Source organism: Boleophthalmus pectinirostris, unplaced genomic scaffold, assembly GCF_026225935.1.
Source record: "Boleophthalmus pectinirostris isolate CB_2022bp ecotype Guang Dong unplaced genomic scaffold, ASM2622593v1 HiC_scaffold_11, whole genome shotgun sequence".
NCBI classification, from domain to species: Eukaryota; Metazoa; Chordata; class Actinopteri; order Gobiiformes; family Gobiidae; genus Boleophthalmus; species Boleophthalmus pectinirostris.
Genome location: NW_026570994.1, coordinates 11,565,797 through 11,587,843, shown reverse-complemented (window position 1 = coordinate 11,587,843; position 22,047 = coordinate 11,565,797). Strand labels below are relative to the sequence as shown.

General features: G+C 37.1%; 1 protein-coding gene across 1 annotated transcript; it reads left to right on the top strand.

Annotated features, from left to right (window-relative positions):
- Window positions 1–196: 196 nt before the first annotated feature.
- Window positions 197–21,553, top strand: txndc16 (thioredoxin domain containing 16). The gene is given in 21 exon segments (XM_055165708.1): window positions 197–1,620; window positions 1,782–1,961; window positions 2,037–2,119; window positions 3,252–3,325; window positions 3,402–3,476; window positions 3,552–3,673; window positions 3,926–4,016; window positions 4,426–4,582; window positions 5,100–5,257; window positions 5,818–5,878; window positions 5,967–6,081; window positions 6,170–6,316; window positions 6,417–6,476; window positions 7,031–7,211; window positions 7,213–7,233; window positions 8,160–8,293; window positions 8,878–8,962; window positions 9,852–9,993; window positions 11,699–11,886; window positions 12,978–13,168; window positions 19,765–21,553. Coding segments are annotated over 20 exon segments (2,472 nt in total). The 5' UTR covers window positions 197–1,620; window positions 1,782–1,801; the 3' UTR covers window positions 19,992–21,553.
- Window positions 21,554–22,047: the final 494 nt, after the last annotated feature.

The following is a 22,047-nucleotide window of genomic DNA, read 5'->3' as shown; positions in this document are numbered from 1 at the left end:
CTTTCATCTGATTGGTTTGTTGTTTGGCCCAGCCTCTGCGTTTTCAAGTCTACGATTGGTCTAAAATGATGTCAGCTGCTAAAACGCCCGCCCCCTGCGCTTTTTTGATTTTTCATTGGTTGAAATAAAAAAACGTCCTTTTTGTGATTGGTTAGAATTTCACGTGGGCTTCTTTTCACAGGAAGTAAGGTTTCAAAACAATTTACAGAAAACAGCATCAAGTTTGCATGAATGTGAGTGAAAATGACAATTTTTTTCCTTCAAAATAATCTTTATAAACGTCACAAAAACGGTTTAACTCTAAATTGGCGCTATATATCATCGCATATAAGCCTGTTTACGTTGATCGATGTTATAATCGGTAGCGTTTTACCCAGCACCCGCGATCATATCTGCATTGTTTAGGCCACTGAAACTGGTATAGCATTAATTTGAAATAGAATAGGAAATTGCTATGCATAATTGTGGGCAGCTGAGCATGTATTTATGGAATATAATGAAAAAAGAAATGAAATAAAGACTGAAGTATGAGAGAGAGTAGTAAAAATGAAATTTGATCTAGTAGAGCTATTGTAAAAGCACCCAAATAATAGAAGTTTCAATGGTTTATTTACGTTTTTGAGACATATTAATGTGATTAACCGGATTTGATTAATTGTATCATTTTAATTCATTGTTATTGCTTACTTGTTATTTCATTGTTATTATTAATAGTATTTTTGTATGTATGTATTTATTTTTTTGTTATTAGCGTTTCAGTTCACACTCCTCATCGGTTGGTGGCGATACACTACTCGAAGACGAAGACAGTGTTGCCAGATTGGGTGTAATGATTTCCGCACAATCACGTTCGAAAACCCGCCCTCTTCAGCACAAAACAAAAAAACGCAAAGTTTTGGCACAGAAAACATTTAATCTTTGAATAAACGTATGTAATCCATTGTTTTTAAAAACATTGTCAGTATTGAGAAAACATGTTAAATGTAGAATAGCATTTTAAATTATCACAGAAATTTTATATAAAAATGTTGTAGGCTTTTTAAAAACATTGCCAATATTGAGAAAACATGTTATATAAAACCTTTGGTAAAACGTAGAATAGCGTTTTCATCACGCATAAAATGAATCAGTCATCAACGGTAGGCTATAGCCTAGGCTACTGTGAGAACAGGTGGCAAACCCAGAGCCTGCCTACTCATACAATTATACTGAATCTCTGCAACAGCTGCCGGGGAGGTCTGAACGTAGCGGACGTCCATTCATTTCTGTACAGGTTGGAGCGCACCTCCATAAAACTCATACGGTTCCTTGCGTTATTGCGTATCGCGTTTTTATTGGTGTGAAAATAAAATCCGCCCAAACTTGCTGAAAGTAGCCCAAATATTATCTCAGCCTGAGTCTTCCCCTACTCATCCGACGTAGTCAAAAAAAAAAAAAAAAAAAAAAAAAAAAAAGCCTGCCCGCCTAATCTGGCAACACTGGAAGAAGAAGAAATCGCAATGCTCATCGGCTGGTTCTGTGAGCATCTCTCCGCAAAGCAATAAAAACAAGAATTTTATATTTTGTGGTCTTTTCTGTGACCATGCATTAATCTGCACGTCAATTACTGGTTCACATCAGGTACGTAACACCTGGCAACTTTTTTTTACAGTTTTAGTCTAGTCAGTTGGCTTTGGATGTGTTATGTAACATAACATTTTCAGTATATGGTAAAGGAGTAAAGGGATAATTATTATTACGACTTTTAATTGCCAGATTTTTTGTATTTTATTCCTTTTTAGACTCTGCCTCATAAACCATTATGGCTTCGTGGCTGTATGCTGCTGTGCTCCTGCTGTGTACCAGGTCAGGAGGATGCATGGAAAAGGCCAATATCTCAAATCTCATTGAATTCACAGCTGCAGATTTCTATGATAAACTTTATTCTGGGAGGATGATGTTTATGTATTTTGAAAGCGAAGGTAATGACTTATCAAATAACAATGACACAAATGTGTAAGTGCTCTTCTATTACAAGGTAATGTTTTGATTTGCAGTTCCTCCATCCATCTCCATCTTCCTGGTGGAGTTGGAGAAGTCTGCTGATGTACTTAAAGATTATGGCGTGCTGGTTGGTAAGGTAAGTAAGCGCTTATACCATGGACACCAACTGAAATGTCTCACCTGTGACTCTGAAAAACGTGTTCACTGTCTGTAAATGTCTCAAATATCAGTTTTTTCTGTGTTATAAACTGTTCTAGGGAGCACATTCCTACCAAGCCCCTACGCCGAAACATGTCTGCCCAAGTCAGCCAAGCTCAAGGGTGACTGGGGGTGGGGGGGTGATTAAGGAGAACTTTACACGCATTTCTCAGTGCAGTTCAGCAGGAGGACTGATCAGGTAGGGTCAGCAGATCCTGTGTCAGGATAGTTTGAGGAGAGGAAGAGCCACGGTTCTGCTCTACAAAGGCAAAAGACCTTAACTCGGCAGAGTGAGAAACTGAGAAAAATGACTTCAAAGTTTCTGTTTTGTCCAGACAAAAGTATAATAGGTAGGGCTCCCAAAATCTGACAACTAGTTGCTATAATGAAGAAATATTGAGCTCAAAATTGACTTTTGACCGTTATTTAGCAGTTACTGTACTCTGCCAAAAAAGTAACTGACATTATCTTACAAAATGGGAATAGTGCATTCTTGCATTAATAGATAGATTTGCTTGATTTTCTCCCAACTTCCATCCATTATAAAAACACCTCACCAAGCTCTAGTCATCATGATGTTTGTTTGAAATGATATAGAAGACCTTTGGATTTCCTGTTTAGTACTGATCAGGAGCGTGCGGCGACACTTACACAGTTAAACAGTTTGACACACAAATTACTTTGCATTATAGTATGTACAATATGAATAAATACTCTAAATACTTTCATATTAAAGATAATTGAATACAAAGGTATATTTATTCAATGTGTTAAGAAGACTGTTTCAAAGCCGCAACAAAAAGGAGGCAAGAGGTTGAATTTTAAAATAAAATATACTTATTAATTAAATCACAAACAAGACATGAAACATACACAATAGCTTTCTGCTTACTTATGGTTTGTTTTGTTTGTTTAAATGTCATTATTACTTTATTACTGAACTGTTCTTGTGAAATTATTTTCCCATTTAATAGAATTTAAATGACCAAATAAATAAAGTATTGTTGCATGAGATTTGCATATTGTTACGTACATCCCTACTAAATTGTAAGTTTGTTGCATATTTTTAGGTCAACTGCAATAAAGAGACAGTTTCCAAATATTGCTCAGGAGACAAAGTATTACAAACAGCCTTTCTTTTCAGGTATAATGGCATGTGTAACAGTGTATTTATTTAAATGTTTTTAAGCACAAAAACTTACTAATTATTGTCCCCTCAGAAGCGGAAAGGAGTATCTGAGTTTTAATCTGGATACTGTTTTTGATGTCAATGCCATTGTATCAGAAGTCTTATTGTAAGCATCTCACACACTTAATTCTATATTTTTTAAATATAAATAAAACTGACCTTTATGTTTTCATTGTTCCAGTGCAATCCTGCGTGACGAGGTGAGATATGTCCACACTGACACTGACCTGTTGGCGATGGAGAAAAGCGTCAAAGGAAAGAAGGATATTGTATTAGGTTATGTCAGCAGTCTGGGGACTCAAGGTATTTACAAATAGAAAATAGTGACCTTGATTCAAATATTTAATAGACCATACAAACCAGCGCAAGTATCGGCACTACATGAGAAAAGTACAAAATGTAACTGTTAATTCATTTATCAAACTGGATAAAATTATTTATGAATGACAAGGACAGAAATCAGACTTTTCTGCAACTATGGTTTGTTTTCTTTAAATATCATGAGAATGCATGAGAAAAGTACAGTTGTCTTATTCTCTATTATTTTATCTTTAGAACACAGGTCAATTATGGAGACAGCGTTTGTGTATGGATCAAAATACCAGTTTATTCTCATAACTGGAGGTCCTGTACTAAAACACCTTGGGTAAGTCAGCACTTCTTTTCTCATGTTACACGTATAAATTAAAGGTGCACTGTGTTCCTTTTCTAGTGGAGAGTCTGCCACCTGCTTGTCTCCATAAGGATGTTATTGCTTTGTCTAGAATGTTTCACACTAGAGATTAAGCCTATCTGTCTCAAGGAAGACAACTATAGGTTCCATTACAGTTCAGATCTGTGGAGAGAGAATCCTATTCAGAGAGTATTATTGCATTTTTGAGCAATAGAAACACCCAGATAATTTCTAGATAAATGTGTTTAATGTCATATCATGGAACACTCTAGGCAAACAATAACATCTTCACGCTGACAAGCAGGTGACGGACCCTCCTCTAGAAAAGTTGAACAATGTACCTTTTAATATTATGTATACTGTATTTTATTTATTTTTTCAGTATAAGTAGTACATCTCCCTCTGCACGAGTATGGGTCCTGCACTGTAGAGAACAGAAGGCCACCATCTCTGACCGATGCCCTTTGACTCCAATGAGAAAACCACTGTCCACTCTTAATCTACACTCCTTCCTTCAGCTTGTTGACACTCCTTTACTGGTGCATAATGTGAAAAAGTATTGACACTTTGCAGCTGATCAACATTCCTTGGGGCGTGTGGTGCTAACTGTAGACCCTTCTCTGTCTGAGGCTTTATAAGACTTTAATCTGTGCTTTATTTTAACACAATCTGACCATAAAAAACTGACTTAGTTAGACTTGGATCTAAAACAGGTGAACTGATTTTTGCTGTTAAACAAGTCTCACACATAAACAGTTTTTCAGTTACTCACCATTTTAGTTGAAAATCAAACATCTTAACAGGACCATAAACACTTATACTCACAGGCTCTTGAAAGTTAGTTCTTAGTTGTTTAAATTCATTCTGTATAAATTTATTTGGCTGTGTTTGCTAATGTGTGCATTGTGTCTCCATGGTAACTGGTGAACATTCCGCCAATACACATACATGTTGAACACCCCCAGAGTGATCGCACTGCAGCATGTCAATTGAGAATATATTCTGTTTTCCCCAAAAGATTGCACATTATACACATTCTTCCTCTTTCTTTTCTAGACCGAGATGCATGAAGACCCCTCAAAAATACCACCATCCCAACATGTCCCTCAGGTTTTTTTGTTCTCACTTCCTGAAACTAAAGATATTGACAAGGAAACTGCTCACATGTTGGCATGGAAACTCCGAGGACTCGCCCAAGTGGTGCTCATACACAGGTAGCAGCATAATTATGATCATATGTCTAATATGCGATTTTAATAACTAAGTAATACTAATAACATTACATAATAACACACCTTACATTTAAAGCTGCACTATGTAACTTCTAAGGTGGAAACTTGCTTGTCTCCATGGAGATGTTATTACTTTGCCTTGAGTCTTTCACAATTGGGCATTAAGCATATCTCCCTTGCATTTGTTCAATTTATTTATTTCAATTTATAGCTCAAAAATACCTTAAAAACCATGAATTTGTACCATGTGCTGGCTTGCTTCTCCATAGACCTGAATATTAACCTGTCTCCATTGTAATTACCAAGTTTATTTCCATACTGCAAAATAATAAAGGCAAACAGTAATATCTCCATGGAGACAAGCAGGTGGTGGACTCTCCACCAGAAAAGTTACACAGTGCAACTTTAAATACATATCAAAAAGTATGACATTAAAATCTGTAAGAGAAAAATGCTGAAAACCATAGAAAAAAAAACCAAAGCATTATGTTGGGGTAAAAATGGCATTCATTTATTTATTTTATTTATTTTTATTTTTTTAGTGAAAGTCTTGCTGTTGAGACTCTTAAGCAATACAATGCTGCTTACAGGCTGCCTGGAAAGGTACTGTGCCATTAGCAATAAGTCAAATTCCCATGCCCATGTAAAGGTATTAAAGTTTTTGGTATTAATATGTGGTTTGTGCATCCAGGCTTTAGAATATTTGACCTTACACAGCACTGAGGAGGTGTTGGAGCTTTTTCCAAATGAGGACACAGAAAAAGTTGCTGAAACGGAAGAGTCAGAAGAATTTGAGGACTTTTTTGGTATTTATCATAAATTCACATTCAGTAAGAAGTTAATAATAATTATTGAAGATTCTGTAAATAATCATGTCCCATATTTTGCATTCAGACCAGTTGGACGATGAAGTTGCTGCCTCTGTGTATCGGAAACGAGCAGAGGAGCTGGACATGGATGTTTTCACAGTACTCAATACGCAGAATTTTCACCGTGTAGTAGCGCAAAGCAGCCTGACGGTGGCACTGTTCTACTTGAAACGTGAGCTACAAAACCACCGCACAGATAAACAAAAAAATGCTATCCACTGGTTTGTTCTGTCTTTAAATTAATTTGTGTGTTTTGGTCTTTTCACCCCTAGAGGATGCTGTTTCAAAGGCTTTCCTTGAGCCTTTTGTTGAAGTAGCAGAAAGCCTGTTAGGTAAGTGTGATTTAAATACAGAGGTGGATAGATGGATAAAATTTTATGCAAGTATGAGTATCATTCGCCCAAATAATTACTCAAGCAGTACAAGAGTAAAAAATATTGGAAATTTTCTGAGTAAGAGTAAGAAGTATTTGGAGAAAATACTACTTGAGTATCTTAAAATTAAGAATAACATTGGATGTACCATTTGAAGTCAGTGTAACTATAAACAAAACACATCTGGTAATTTCAAAGGACAGACCACAACAATTTGAAAAATTCAGCTATGTTTGAAGGAACTGTGGAAGAATCTGAAATGTTCAGGTAATTTAATATGTCAACACACTCACTGTGGGAAGTCTTTTAGTCTAGTAAAAGTACAGTTACACTGTTGCATATAATACATATGCATATACATATAATAGTTTATTGTGAATTATGGTGCTTGAAACCGACTAAGTGAATTACAGTTTTATTAAAGTTACTCTAGTACATGTAACTGAATTGTACCCACTCCTGACTAACTAATATAAACCCCACCACTAAGCTAATTGATTGATTCTTTTCAGATGCAGATGTTGACGATGTCCAGATGTGTGCCGTGAATTGTGGAGAGTGGACAGATCTTTGTGCTGCACAGTCTGGCACAACCGAGCCGTTTCCCTTTCAGCCAATCACAGCGTTCCCCGCTGTTATGATGCTCCGACCCCAAGAGCCTGCTCAGCGCTACAAAGGGATGCTATCAAGCCAAGCTGTACCGTTTTATCCTACTGTAAGTTCCCATAAGTCGTAAACTCAATTAAAAAGTTCAACTAAGACAAATATTTTGATAAAATATCCAAAACAACTCAATTACATATCCCTATAGAGTTCTTGAAGCATTTGAACTTCCTGTCTTTGAAAATACAGACTTATATAAAACCGAATAAGTCCCCTAAATTAAAAACATATACTGTGTGTTGTCCATTCCAGTCATTTCGTACCAACCAAAACATGACCCTGGCCTCTTTATTTCTTTATGACTGTTGAACTGCTCTAGGCAATCCTATGGGAGCTGTCACACTATGGATTTACTCTGTAAGGTCTTTAAAAATATGTTTCAGATTTGCAGTGCTCTAAAGGGCTTTTCTCAAATATCAAGGGGCATACATTTTAGTTACATTTCCTGCAGTGGACATAGGGATTTAACATAGTCTTCTTTATACTGGGCAGCAGTGTTTTTTTTATCTTTATCTAGTCCAGATTTAGCAGATGGTGTTCCTTTTTGTCATTTTATTGAAAGGAAAGTGTCATTGCTCTACTTGGAATGTTCCACAGTATGACATTAAACAGCTTTACAGATGGTTTTATAACTCAAATACCAAGAAAAACAGGCATTCTGACTGAGCGGGATTGCCTCTTCACAGATCTGACCAGTAACTTGGTCTGGTTTGGTCTCCCTGTTGATAGAAAGGGATAATGTCATACTGCGAAACATCTCAAATAACATCTCCATGGAGAAACCCAGGTGATGGACCCTCCACTAGAAAAGTTACTCAATGCACCTGAGCAAATGCTTATGTTTACAGTGGCTGTTATAGGCTTGTTAACCTTTCTACTGGCTCTCTATAAAGCATAATATACTGGCTGTCTATAAAGCATAATATATATTAGCCATATTATTGTCTTATATTTATCATGTCTTATTTATTCTTACAGAAACCGTGTCGCTTCTCCTCTTGATTTGAATGATGCTGATATAACTTTATTTATGAGTGGGGCCATCCATCCTGACCTACCCGGACACACTGTTGATAAAGTCCTGGGATTATTCGACACACACTCACATCCAGGTAAGAATACATGCATAGATATTATGTGCTTATCTCTCTGGAAAGATATCAAGGCCTTAGAAATGTCACCTGAACTTTTCTGAAGTATGTGAATGTATTGCTTTAGTTATTTTTGTAGATTATGAACTGTGTATGGATACTTTTGCATACCGAGATGTCACCAACATTCTCTTGGGATGTGATACTAACTGTAGGCTCTGCTCTGTCTGAAGCTTTCTTAGACTGTATTCTTAGCTATGTTTTAACGCAATCTGGCCATAAAGAACTGACTTAGCTGGAAACTACATGTGAGCTAATCTGTGCTCTTAAACAAGTCTTTCTCAAATAACATAACAGTTACAAGCTAGCTATCGCTATCCAACTTTTTTTCACTCTCACCTTTTTTGTTGAAAATCAAACACCAAAACAGGACCATGAATTCTCATGTTGATCACATGCTCCAGAAAAATTTGTTAATTTTTCTGTATTTGTTAATGTGTGCACTGTGTTAACTGGTAACTGATGAACATTCCCCTATAAAGAGAAACATGTAGAACACCCCCAGTGTGAGTAAGTAAGCAAAGTATTAATTGTTTTATCTCTAGGTGCACCAGTGTTTAGTGGAGCAGCCAAAGCTCTGAGAGGAGAGTTGTTGACAGGACTGCTGACGGATGATCTGGCGCTGAAATGGTAACCGCTCATTCCTCTTTCAAGGTTGTCCCTCACCACAACTTCTCATTTTGGATTTGGATTTCTGTGTATACTGCATATATTTGTTAGTTGGTTAGTTAGAGTTACTTTATTTTGAACATTGTGAAATTTAAGAAAGCACAACATATAGTCTTTATACTTAGAAAGACATTCAAAACAAACACATTTAACAAAAGAAAGAAAGATTTCTTCTACATTATTTTTATCTTTGGTTTGTCATCACTTTCAAAGTAAAGTTAGCCTTCTCCATAGTTAAACCTGCACCATACAGTTATGTGCATTATAGTGTCTCTACAAACATTAGAGAAATGTCTAACTAACTCTTAACTTCTCATTTTCGATTTGTACATCTGTGTATACTGCAGATTTGTTTTGTAATGATTTTTTTATATTCTGCCACAACAACAAAGTATATTGGACGAATATACAGAAAAGGCAAAGCAAATAAAGGCAGTTTTATTCATAAAGCAGGTTTTAGAAAATAGGAACTTTACAATAAGAAATAATTACGGGGGCTCAGGTTTATTTTTATACATGCCATAACTTATAATAAAGGCATTTAAAATTTATAAGAGTGCCTTGGTTTTCTGTATTTTTGTACATTGACAGTCCCTTGACCTGTCCGACTATTTTTAACTTAAGTGATTTACCAGGTAGAGAATATACAAAAACGATGCACCTAATTACCGTTTTTGCAGGAAGTTGTGTCTGTAATAAAAATAAAATACAATAGAGTCTAAAACTTCCTTCCTATAATTTAATCACATTTCCTAGATTTTTTTATTGTTCAAACAAGAATTTCTAGTACCCAGAGTGAATTTCCAAGTATTCATTTGGTATTTGTTTATTATATTTTATTATTTTCCAGGGCGTCTGACCTCAAAGTAGACCTCCCTGCTGTTTTGGTGTTTCCATCATGGCGGTCAGATCATTCCCCCTCTGTGCTCCCCCTGCCCCCCTCTATAGAAGAGTTGACATCGCATATAAAGACTGCACTGCTTCAACCCGTGGTAAGTCCCATTGTAAACACATGCGAGTCTTAATCACAAGATAAAGGTTCCTCAAATATCTCTTTGCTTACACTAGCTGTAAATTCACTAAGAAAAAGCCATTGATAAAATTGAGAAGGTATTTGTTTTTAACGAGTGTGTATAGCTGCTTGTAAGATAACGTTTTATCCAGTATAACATAACAAGGTCCATATGTGAATCTCATATGTTTAAAGTTAGTTTTGTGTAGGCATTCATTGTCAGACTATTGGATCATGGCGAAGTTTACATCTCCATGTAAACAAATGGGCTAAGCTTATGCTAAAACCACATTTGATAAAGTCATGGTATGGAGATTTACGTCAGTGTGCAGTGTCAAATACTGTTATGTAATGTTTTGGTTTCAGGGTTTTGGTCGTTGTTGAGGTCACTGTATATACAGTAAGGCCTAGTATGGGGCTGCAAGATGTGGGTAATGAGTAGATTCATCATATATTTAAATTTCAAATTCTCGAATAACGTCTTGAAGTTACAAAAGGTTTTAGATACTTTATGCTTGTCAGTATGTTTCAAAAGCTTTGTATTGTGAGGCAGTTTAGAAAGTTTATCTTGCGCCATGATAAAACAAACTCTATAATATTTTAAGAAATTGCTTTTTAAAATTTCCATAAGAATGTTTGACAGGTATCTGTAGCATTAACAATTGCAGCTGAATAAATGCAAGATATATACCGGTAAGTCTGTAGCACATTCCGGCCAATGCTTAAAGGTGCACTGTGTAAAATCCCTCAGTCATCCAGGTAGAATCCATGGCAAAGGAGAAATTAAATTTGTCAATGGGATAAACGGTTATTTAATTCGAAAACGTTTCGCAGCTCAACCAAGCTGCTTCTTCAGTTCTGCAAGGTGCACTGTGTAACTTTTCTGGTGGAGGGTCCGTCAGATGCTTTTCTCCATGGAGTGGTTATTGCTTTGTTTGGAATGTTTCACAGTATGGCATTAAAACTTTCTATCTTCATGGAGACCAAACCAGAACAAATTACAGGTCAGATCTGTGGAGAGGCAACTGCTGCTCACATTCTGTTTTCTAGGTATTTTTGAGCTATAAAACCACCTGTAATTAAATAAATGTAAGGTAGATTTGTTTAATGTCCCCCGTTAGTGGTGCAATACATACATCACGACCAAATAACAGCAATTGGTTAAATGAAAAAAGTACCCACCTAACGTCAAGTGAACAAATTGTAATGCCAGACGGTTTCTACGAAGTGAAACCAGCTCATGAATCAGGCTAAAATGGCGTACTCTCAAACTGAAAATTTAAATATTGCAAGATTAATTTAATTGTTTTGCAAAAATTATTTGCATGTTTTTCAAAAGGCAGTAAATGTTATCACCCAATACACTTAGTTTTACATCATTCATTTGGTAGGGAATTCATTTTAAACACCTTTTTGCATTTCCATCAATATTCATTCTAAAGAAATTGCACTATGGCCTATACCCATTGCTCATAATTGGTTTCGAGTCTAGAAGTCTTGCCTCGTTCAGCACCTTCTTTGCTGATCACCCATATAACCGGGCAGCTGTTGTGGCGTCAGCAAATGCCACTGGTGTGGGAATGCCATATATGCCACAGAATCACAGTGGAGTTTCAGCTTACACATCACGTTTTTAATTCAATCTAAACTTTTTCTAATTGGTCCCTAACCTTTTGTACCCCCAGCCTGAGCTAACAGTGGCCAACCTGCCCAACTTCCTGTCCCTGGGTAGAGGTCTGCTGCTTCTCTTTGTGGGGGAAGAGGAGGATGAAATCGGGCAGAGGCAGAACAAGGCGCTGGTCAGCGAGCTGGAGAGAGTGGTGGAGATAGGAGGAGCAAAGATGGAAAAATACTTGCCCTGCTATATCCATTTGTGCGTACCAGTAACCGTTTTGTATAAATTGGGGTTTTATTGTAATACAAGACATTTCTGAAAACGTTATAATCATTTTAGAAGGACGATCAAATTATTTCCAGGCAAGCCTAACAGCTAATGCATATTTTTACAGGAATAACAGGCATGTCCTTTCAGTGCATCCCTCATTTTGTATGGGACCATGAATATGTATTTTTGATATGAAAAGCTCTTACTTCCAGATGGTTGGAGAGGGCCAGTTTTCCATTGTATTTTGTTTTTCTATGAATATCAAATAGGTAAATTTAATGTTTAACCTGATTAGTGACTAGACCCTAAAAGACATAATTAAAGTCCTATATTATGCAAGTTTTAGTCTTGTGAGCTCTTAGCCATGTTGTTACTTCCTCAAAACAGAAATGGAGTTGTGTTTTATTTAATTCACACATGTTTGAGTAGTCCTGCATTATTACTGTAGCCTTTTTACATCTCCAAGCTCAGAATACTCTCTTCCAATTTGTGATCTCATGAAGTGGTAGTTTTCACGTTAACAGCTACCTTTTACTTTTAATTCAGTAGAGACTGGAAATTCCAGGGCTGAAATTATCCAAATCATTCTAGTGAAGGTGTATGTAGTTTAAAAACACAGTGGAGCACTTCCTGTATTACCACATGACATCACAAGGTGAGACAGAGTATTTTTCGTTTGAGAGAAGAACTCAGACTCAGTTCAATGTTAACAATATTAATTCTATTAATTTTAGCTACTCATTTGTTTGTTGTGATGTAATTAGAAATTCAGCAAAAAGTCATTACAATGTTTGGGTAAGAAAATATGTTTAATCTATTTAGTATTAGTTGAATTGAGTGCAAATTTTCCTCAGACTCAAGGGTTAGGGTTCTATCTATGCAATTTTGTTTTACAATTTGCACTGACAGACTTAGCAACTTATCTCTTTAACTTTTAGCAGATGTTTTCAGAAAGTACAAAGACGACATGTGTTCTGTGGTGCCAAAAAAAACATGCAATGTTTATTTAATATTTAACACAATTCATCCTTTTGACTGTACTTGCATTCCCATCACCTCTATTGTACTCTGTGTCCCAGGGGGCGGACTCCAGCCGGTATTGATGTCCTTGGATCATACCTTGGCTCTGTGCCTCCTCTGCCCTCTCTGATCCTTACCCACAATCCATCAGCAGCGGAAATCTACCAGTATCCTCCACGGCTACCTATTACAGCTTCCTCTGTGCATCAGTGGGTACAGAGGGTGGAGGAGGGTGGGGAGAAAGCAGCAGGTAAGGGCACATTTTAAGACTTTAAAGGTCCTATATTACACTAAATTGAGCTGAAAACAGAGTAATGTGGGCCCTTTAATGAGTAATTAACTTTTAATAATTATGAAATGAAACTAACCAATGGTAAATATACACTGCTTAGAACTGGATTGTTTGCTTATTATGTTTATTTTGAACATGAATAAAAAAATATTGAAATTAAAACAAATGAAGACAACAGCTCTAAGATAAACACTTAAAATAACCCAGCAATGTATGTGTTTATACATATTGTTTATATAGAAAATGCACATATTTGAATAGGACTGTAAAAAAAATAACATTTCCTTAAGGGGTAAATGCTCTGACCACTGAATAACAAATTTTATTTTATAATTATGAATATTGAACTAAAATATGAATACTACTAGGACTATGTGGTTTGAGGGGGTTATATCTAGAGCCCGACCGATATGGATTTTGTTGTGGCCGATATGAAACGGATATAATGGGAGTTGGAGCTGCCGATAGCCGATATATTCGCCGATATATTTAGTGATGAAAAAATTCACTGTAAATCTTGAATTGTTTAAAAAACTTAGGTTTGGCTCTAGTGGATTCTAAATTGGGTTTATTTAGGCAACATTTATTGTTCTGACTCTTTACATCATATTTACATACAGTAGATTGGACTAATGGCATTTTTGCATCACATTCTAGATACTAGTGATGGGTATTCCAGTTTTTTTTTTGGAAAACCGGCTCTTTTGGCTCGGCTCACTAAAGCAGCTGGCTCTTTCGGCTCCCAAGCGACTCTTGAGATTGTTTTGTTGCAAGCAGGACTAAACCAGAACTGAACCAGGACTGAAAAAGGACTAAACCAGGACTAAAACAGATTTAAACCATGTGTGAAACAGGACTAAATCAGAACTTAACCAGGTCTGAGTGTCGGGACTCGGTTTTTATCTCTCTCCTTCACTCGAGCCCAAGATTAGTCCTGGTTTATTTATTTTATGCTGAACTGCAGCCAAATATGCACTTTTATTTTTTTTATCCTATGCACACGCAGATTTCTGAAAGTTTCGTTTTCAGCCGCTGCTGCTGTCAAACTACGGGTCTACATGCGGCTTGAAGAGAAAAAGTGAGAAAAAGCGAAAACACGGCTCCCAATGAGAAACATGCTCCCGTTGTTCGCTTCAAAGAGCCGCTTCGATCGACCGACCCATCACTACTAGCTAGTAAATAAACTACCGCTATTAGCCTTTAGCCGTGCGCGCCGCGGTAATTAATTATATGCATAAATGTGGATCATTCACACGTCTATTCACAGCTCATTTACATATCAATGCAGGTTCAGTAACAAATATACGGCCAATATAGTCACTTTACAATAGACCAATAGAAAACAGCCTGTTTATGTGTGGGAGCTACAGCAGCTAATCGCTAACAAAACCTAAACTAGCTTCAAAGTCGATGTATTTCTAACACTCACCGCTCACACAGGCTCCTCCTCACATCACAAGTCAGCACTAATAAATGTCCTTTTAATCCAGACTCAAACCGATTGTCCGTAAAAAGAATATAAACTCAGAGTTGCGCACCGCTGCGGGTGTAAACAAACACACGTGAGTGAAGTGACGTCACTCTGGGGGTGTGTTCAGGGACAGTACGGACACAGACACAGACAAATTAAACCGCAGATAAATACTGATGCGGAGCCACATATGAGGACATTTATCTGTGTGTAAATTGGATTAAATGAACATAATGTAGAGAGTCTAAGCTTTATAACGAGGTATAACATGCCCACGTGAAATATCGGCCCATATCAGCGAGCATATCGGCCGATAGCCGATATGTCTCCAGGTGCCCATATTGGCCGATAATATCGGCCAGCCGATATATCGGGCTCTAGTTATATCTATCTTTAAATAGGATAAGAAAGTTTTGGATGGTTTAAATAGGGATGGGCATTCGATGAAATTTTCTTAATTGATCATCGGAAGAATTAACGATCGATTATCGATCCATCATTAACGTTTTTATATTAAAATGATCATCATTATTATTACTATCTGCACTACTAATCTGCATTAATAAATTCAACTTTAAGACATATAAACCGTAACGACTCTAGAGCCACATCAATCCGTTTGACATTATAATGTGTTTAATTCAGTTTTGCGCAACTCTCACAGAAACGAAACTTAAAACCGCATCGCTAATTTGCATAAACTCAGCGAAGATAAAACTACAGCTCTTGTGCGCTGATGCGATCAACTTCTGTCGGATTAAAAGACATGATTCAGTGGAATACAGGTTAGTGTGACCATATTTGCGTTTGTCAAAACCAGGACACCGTACGGGGGAAGGGAGGTGGGGTCATCGACATTGCGCGACTCTCACCAGGTAAAGCTTTTTCCCACTGGACACCGAAACGTATGTTCGTGCTTTGTACACTGTGCACATGGACTCCCACTTGTCCCGAGCGCAACGGAAAGCGTGGAATTTCTTGTACAAGTCATCGTTAAACACGCATTTGTGCTTCAGTACGTTGCAGACGAATGTTTCTGTTTGCTCGCTCCTTCTGAGTGCAGAGCATGGATCTATTAAAATAACTAACGTAGTGGTCACTCACTGGAACTTCAGCAGAAAAAATCCCATGGGCCGAGACAAGATTTTTCTCATAGAGCACAATATAATCACAAACTGCTCGTGTTCGTCTGACAGATCACCTACAGCTTTCAAAAATGTCGGATTTGCTGGCGATTTTTACCTATTTTTAGATCATAAACTTTTTCTCAGCTCAAAATCCTTCAGTTGTCTTAAAAAACTGTTTATATTCGTTAGCTTCGGCTACGCTCTGCTCCGCTTTAGCTCACGTGACACACGAGCTCACGCACCGTGCGCAACATTCGCGTGTGCCCGTGGGAGAAAAGAGCACTAGTGCGCATGCTCGGTCGGCCCACAGCCACCGGAAGTACCTAGCCGGGCTAGGCTAATCTGGGATCATGCACCATTGAGCTCAGCCCATTGATTTGAATGGGCGGCCATTTTGGAACCTGGGGGCTTGGTGCAGAGAGACACATGTACGGACCATGGATCTATTAAAATAACTGGATACAGTATTGCTAGCTTGTAGCTGCCTCGAGTTGACGTATTGGCCACTCAGTGGTACTACAGTCGAAAAAATCCCATGGGCCGAGAGAAGATTTTTCTCATAGAGCGCAATGTAATCACAACCTGCTCGTGTTCGGCTGACAGGGCACCTACAACTTTCAAAAATGTCGGATTTTGTGGCGATTTTTACCTATTTTTAGATCATAAACTTTTTCTCGCTCAAAATCCTTCAGTTGTCTTAAAAAAACGCTTTATATTCGTTAGCTCCCGGCTCCGCTCTCGTTCCTCTCGCTCTGATTGGTCAAAGCGATCACGTGATACACGAGCCCGCGCTCCGTGCGTGTGCTCGCGTGCATTCGCGTGTGCCCGTGGGAGAAAAGAACAATACTGCGCATGCTCGGTCGGCCCACAGCCACCGGAAGTACCTAGCCGGGCTAGGCTAATCTGGGATCATGCGCCATTGAGCTCAGCCCATTGACTTGAATGGGCGGCCATTTTGGAACCTGGGGGCTTGGTACGGACCCGTTTGGTCACACTACGCACAGCAACCTACATTCGGTTTGTAGATGAAAATTAACGTAATCGATGAAATTCTTAATGATCAATTATCGATTAATCATGCCCATCCCTAGTTTAAAATTGTACAACTGACAAATCGTCTATGGTAGAAAAAATTAAACATAAAAATGATACTAGTCCCATGTGGTTGGGAGTTTTTATCTATCTTTAAATAGGACAGGAAATTTTTGGATGATCTAAAATTGTTTAACCGACAAACCATGTATGGTAAAAACAAAATATCCATGTGTTTTGTAACTGCTATTTAAGCACAAATATTTTGGGCCAACATTGTCCTGTAAATCATCTTACATTACACCAATGTATACACCAAAATAATCGACTGAACCGATATCTTGAAACTGATATCTGATCCATCAAAATGTTCAGTATGTGAATGTGCTGATATCAGATACTTTTACATTTGTGTGGGTCAGTTATTAGGGATGCACTGATACAAGAACCCATTTACCCCTTCCAGATATTGTCATTAACATGCAAATGCTTCATATAATTAAACCCTATAAGATTGCACCAAATAATTGCATTCTTTTCTGACTATGTAACTGATGAATGAATCTCTGACATAATCAAGTTACTTTATCCAAAGCCCATTATTGTCCATTACAGCACATAATCACAATGGTCCGTATAGACTAAGGATTACGTAATGTAATAAGGTCCCTTACACCTTTCTCCTATTTTCCATCCTTCCTAGCATTCAGCCATAATAGCACCCTTACCGTTGTGGTTTAGCGCTTTAAGATGCTTGGGTAATGCTTCCTTGGCTTTTTTTCTCAGCCCATTTGCCTTCTGTTTACTCTAATTACGCTCTTAAAATAGTGTCTACTTTTAGCACCTGCTGTTATAGTGCACTTAATGTCTATATATGCATCCATAAAGCTAAAACAATAAAACATCTCTTGCGTTCATACGTTGTCATATCTTTACATTACGATGGGTAGATGAGTAAAACATTAGCTCCAGTTGGATTTATGACTAGACGTTGGGAAGAGGAGACATTTTGCCCTTCCTCATGCTGTGATCGGGTGTCAGACCAGAAATTGCTATGACTTTTAAACAATAGACTACATGAACACTGTCACCTTTAAAAGCAGATAGGACTTTCCAACAGCACTAAATTTAAAAGTGTAGTTGTAATTACTCATGCTATACAAACTTCCTGGTCATTTCTACAACAACGGAGATGAATCTGTGACCTCACTTGGAAAATGTAGTAAAACTTTGTAAATTGTCCAGACGTTTATGGGGGACAGTTTAAGAGAGCTTTTCCGTGAATGAAGACAGATACACTAGACATTGTTTCACTCATGGAAAAAACGCATCTTTTATTTCAGTGTTTTGACTGATCACTTCAGTTTATGTTTTGTGTATTTTTAAAAATGCTATACTTGACGCCAACAGAAACAGAGGGTTTTGAAAGGATAAGGATCAGTATAAGGACGATGTCAGATTTAATGACTTGACTGTTATCTATTTTTAATACATTTACACTAACTGCTAGAGAGTTGCCACAAGGAAGTGTTGAAAAAAAATGGGAGACTTTTGAGAGATTTTTTTTTTTTTTACTTGAACAAGGATATTCAGATGAATGCCTTAAAGCTGCATTATGTAACTTTTCGGGTAGAGTGTCCACCACTTGTTTGTCTCCATGGAGATGGTATTATTTTGTCTAAAATGTTTCAGATTGTGGCATTAAACTTGTCCAGTTATGGATGTTTTTATTGCTCAAAGAACATGCACTGCTAGAGTCAGCAGGACATCCTTTGCACAGATCTGACCAGTATCTTGGTCTGGTGGCAGATAATTAAGTTTAATACTACTATAAACATTCCAAGCAAAGTAATTACATCGTCATGGAGACAAAATTGTAGGCAGACACTCCACCAGAAAAGTTGCATGCAAGAATATTCAAATGTTCCAGTATAGACACCAGGAATTAGAACTGTTTTCCTAATATGGACTGAACCAGATTTTCAGTTTGATTTTATTTTGTCTTATTAAAAACAAAACATAGTCAAAAATAGTCAAATCACTTCGTTTATAGTCTGAACTCAGCTCCAAACTACATGCTGTTACTGACAAAAGGTTGGCTGGAGACCTTTTAGATCAGATAGATAGATTATCACTGACAAATAGAAATGACTGAATCTTGATTCCTAAGAATTGAAGTCCAAAGAGTAATAATGCTGGGTTTACGTGAGAAAAGCAAATAAGGACCAGCTTGAGATAATGGATTCTTTAAAATAACATTGTTGAAACTTCAAACTGTTTACAGTTAATGGCACTCACCCGCTCACTTCACCCTTTACTTTGGTCTCATTTGGACTAACAGACCCTTCTTGCTAAGACTTGTCCCTAGGCCCCTCAGGCTTGAAATAGCCATATGTTCATGTCCTACTAAACATTCCATACATTCTAGGGTAAAGAAATGACCACTATAGATTAGATTGTTATGTATTTTAAAGGTCCCATATTGCGTAAAGTTGACTCTTGTGTGCATGACATGTTTGAGTAACCCTTGAGTAACCCTCCAAAGCTCAAAATGCTCTGATCCACCCTGTGATGTCATGAAGCAGTAGTTTTCAAGGTAACAGCTACCTTTTACCTTTAGTTCAGTAGAGATTGGCAATTCCAGGGCTGAAAGCATGCAGGTGATCTATTGAAGGTGTATGCGTATGTATAAGTTGTGTGTATACGTTTTATAATGTATGTATAAGTTTAAAAACACAGTGGAGCAATTCCTGTATTACCACATAACATCACAAAGTGGAACAGAAGAAGGTTTGTGTGACAAAAAAAATAACTCCAGGTATGTTTCTGGTGAGGATAGAGCATTATAACATAGATGAGAAAATAGCTTAATAACGACCTTTTAAAGTCTTGTCATGTAGAATGTCATCCCATTGTCTCTATAGGAGTGTTGGGAGAGGAGAGCTGGCCTCCTGTTGCACCGTTTTTGGATTTCCTGGCGATAATGGATAAGGAGAACCCCTCTTTTGCACGGCAACAACTGCCCAAACAGGAAATGGGTGAGGGTAAGTCCAAAGAAGAAGATGGAAAGGTGAACAGTGCAGATGATGTGACAATAGAAGAAGAAACCAATCTACCTCATACAGATCCAAAGCAACACACTGAGCTTTAACTTCTGGGTGACAAAAATAAGTCATCTGTCATCATCAATTACCTCATATTTTATACTGTTTTTTATATTTTATTTTTTTATTTCGAAGTACATGCATCTTGAATTTTTCACTGAATTCGTTTCGTTTTGTATTTTGATGGACCAAGAACACTCTTTTAACATTTCAGCATTTTGGTTGGAGGTCCGTCACCTGATTGTTTCTATATGTCATTGCTCTGCCTGGAATGTTCCAAAGTATGACATTAAACAGCTCTTCCTTACATTCATTAAATTACAGGTGGTTTTATAGCGCAAAAATACCTTAAAAAAAAACATGAATTGTGACTGTGAGCGAGATTGCGTCTCCACAGATCTGACATGTAACTTGGTCTGGCTTGGTCTCCATAAAGATAGAAAGGTTTAATACCATACTCAAAACATATTCCGGTTGTTCCGGTTGGTAGTAGTAGTCTATTTTACTTCATTGTATTCGTGAAACTGAAGTAAAAGCATTATTCTCATGTTTAATATGGGATCTGCTTTTAGACCAATGTGCCTTTATTTATTTATTTTTATTTATATTTGTTTAGTTTCTAGTAAAATGATAAAGCAACAATAAAGTTTTAAAAGGGAAAATCTATGCAATCTGATTATTATTTAGAGCCAACATTTCAGATTGACCACATGAAATATTCTAGTTAAATATTAAAGGAGCACTATGTAACTTTTTGGTTTGGGGTCTGTCACCTGCTTGTTTCTATGGATATGCCTTTGCTCTGCTTGGAATGTTCCACAGTATGACATTAAAAAGCTTTATCTTATGTTTACTCAATTACAAATGGTTTTATACCTCAGAAATACCTAGAAAAACATTCTGAATGTGAGCGGGGTCGCCTCTCCACAGATTTGACCTGTAACTTGGTCTGGTTATGTTTCCATGAAGACAGAAAGGTTTAAACAGTAACAAAACAATACCATTTCCATGAAGAAAAATATTTGACGGACACAACACCAGAAAAGCTACATAATACATCTTTAAGGTGTGCATAGAAAATATATTTGTTATTTTTTTGGTGTTCCAAAATTGTTAATCACTGAAAAATAAGGTTCATCTGTGGTCAAAATGTAAGTCTTAAAATGTACCAACAAAAAAATGAAATAAAACATTGTTAACATCACGTATTCACTTTTATGTGTACAAGTCTCTCCATGGCCGAGCACTGAAGTACATCTGTGACATGTTAGTGTCATATGAACCATCTCACATTCTGAGGAGCTCAGGGACCGGCCTCCTGCTGGTGCTCAGAGTCACGACTAAACAAGGGGAGTCAGAGTTTCAGGTTCATGCAGCTAAAACCTGGAACAGTCTTCCTGAACATGTGAGACAGGCCTCTTCTGTGACGCTGTTTAAATCCAGGCTCAAAACATTTCTGTTTGACTGTGCATATAACTGAAAGGTTTTCATTCCGCACTCTTCTCTCCAATTTATGTCTCTCTTTTTTAATTTTAATCTTCATGATTATTTATGTTTTGATTTGTTTTTATTATGATTTTAATGTATTTCTTATTCTGTAAAGCACTTTGAATTACTTTGTGTACGAATTGTGCTATACAAATAAACTTGCCTTGCCTTGCCTTATGTGTTTGTGATACTGCATTAGATTACCCTTTAGCATTACCGTAAGTCTCATAAAAGCGTCATCAAGAAAAACATCTTCGGAAGTGTTTTGTGGTCTTCCGTGGTGGTTCTACTTGATTTTATACCGTGATTATACCAACCTTACATCACTGAATAATAATGTTAATGTGTTTATGGACTCTTTTTATGGAGGACTTTCTGGAAAACCTCTGATAGGATCTTGATAGTGTCATCTGTTTCTCTTCACTGGGAAGTTGATTTCAAATTAATCAACTTTTCTTTCAAATAGTTTACATCACAAATTCTCAATCCTGTTTTCAATCGGTCACGGTTTTTAACGCTACAGCCACATCTGTTGACTGTGTATAAAATCAAAGAAAGCATGAAAATTGGTGTGATAGTTTTTAACAATTTGCATGAATATTTACAGGAATTGAC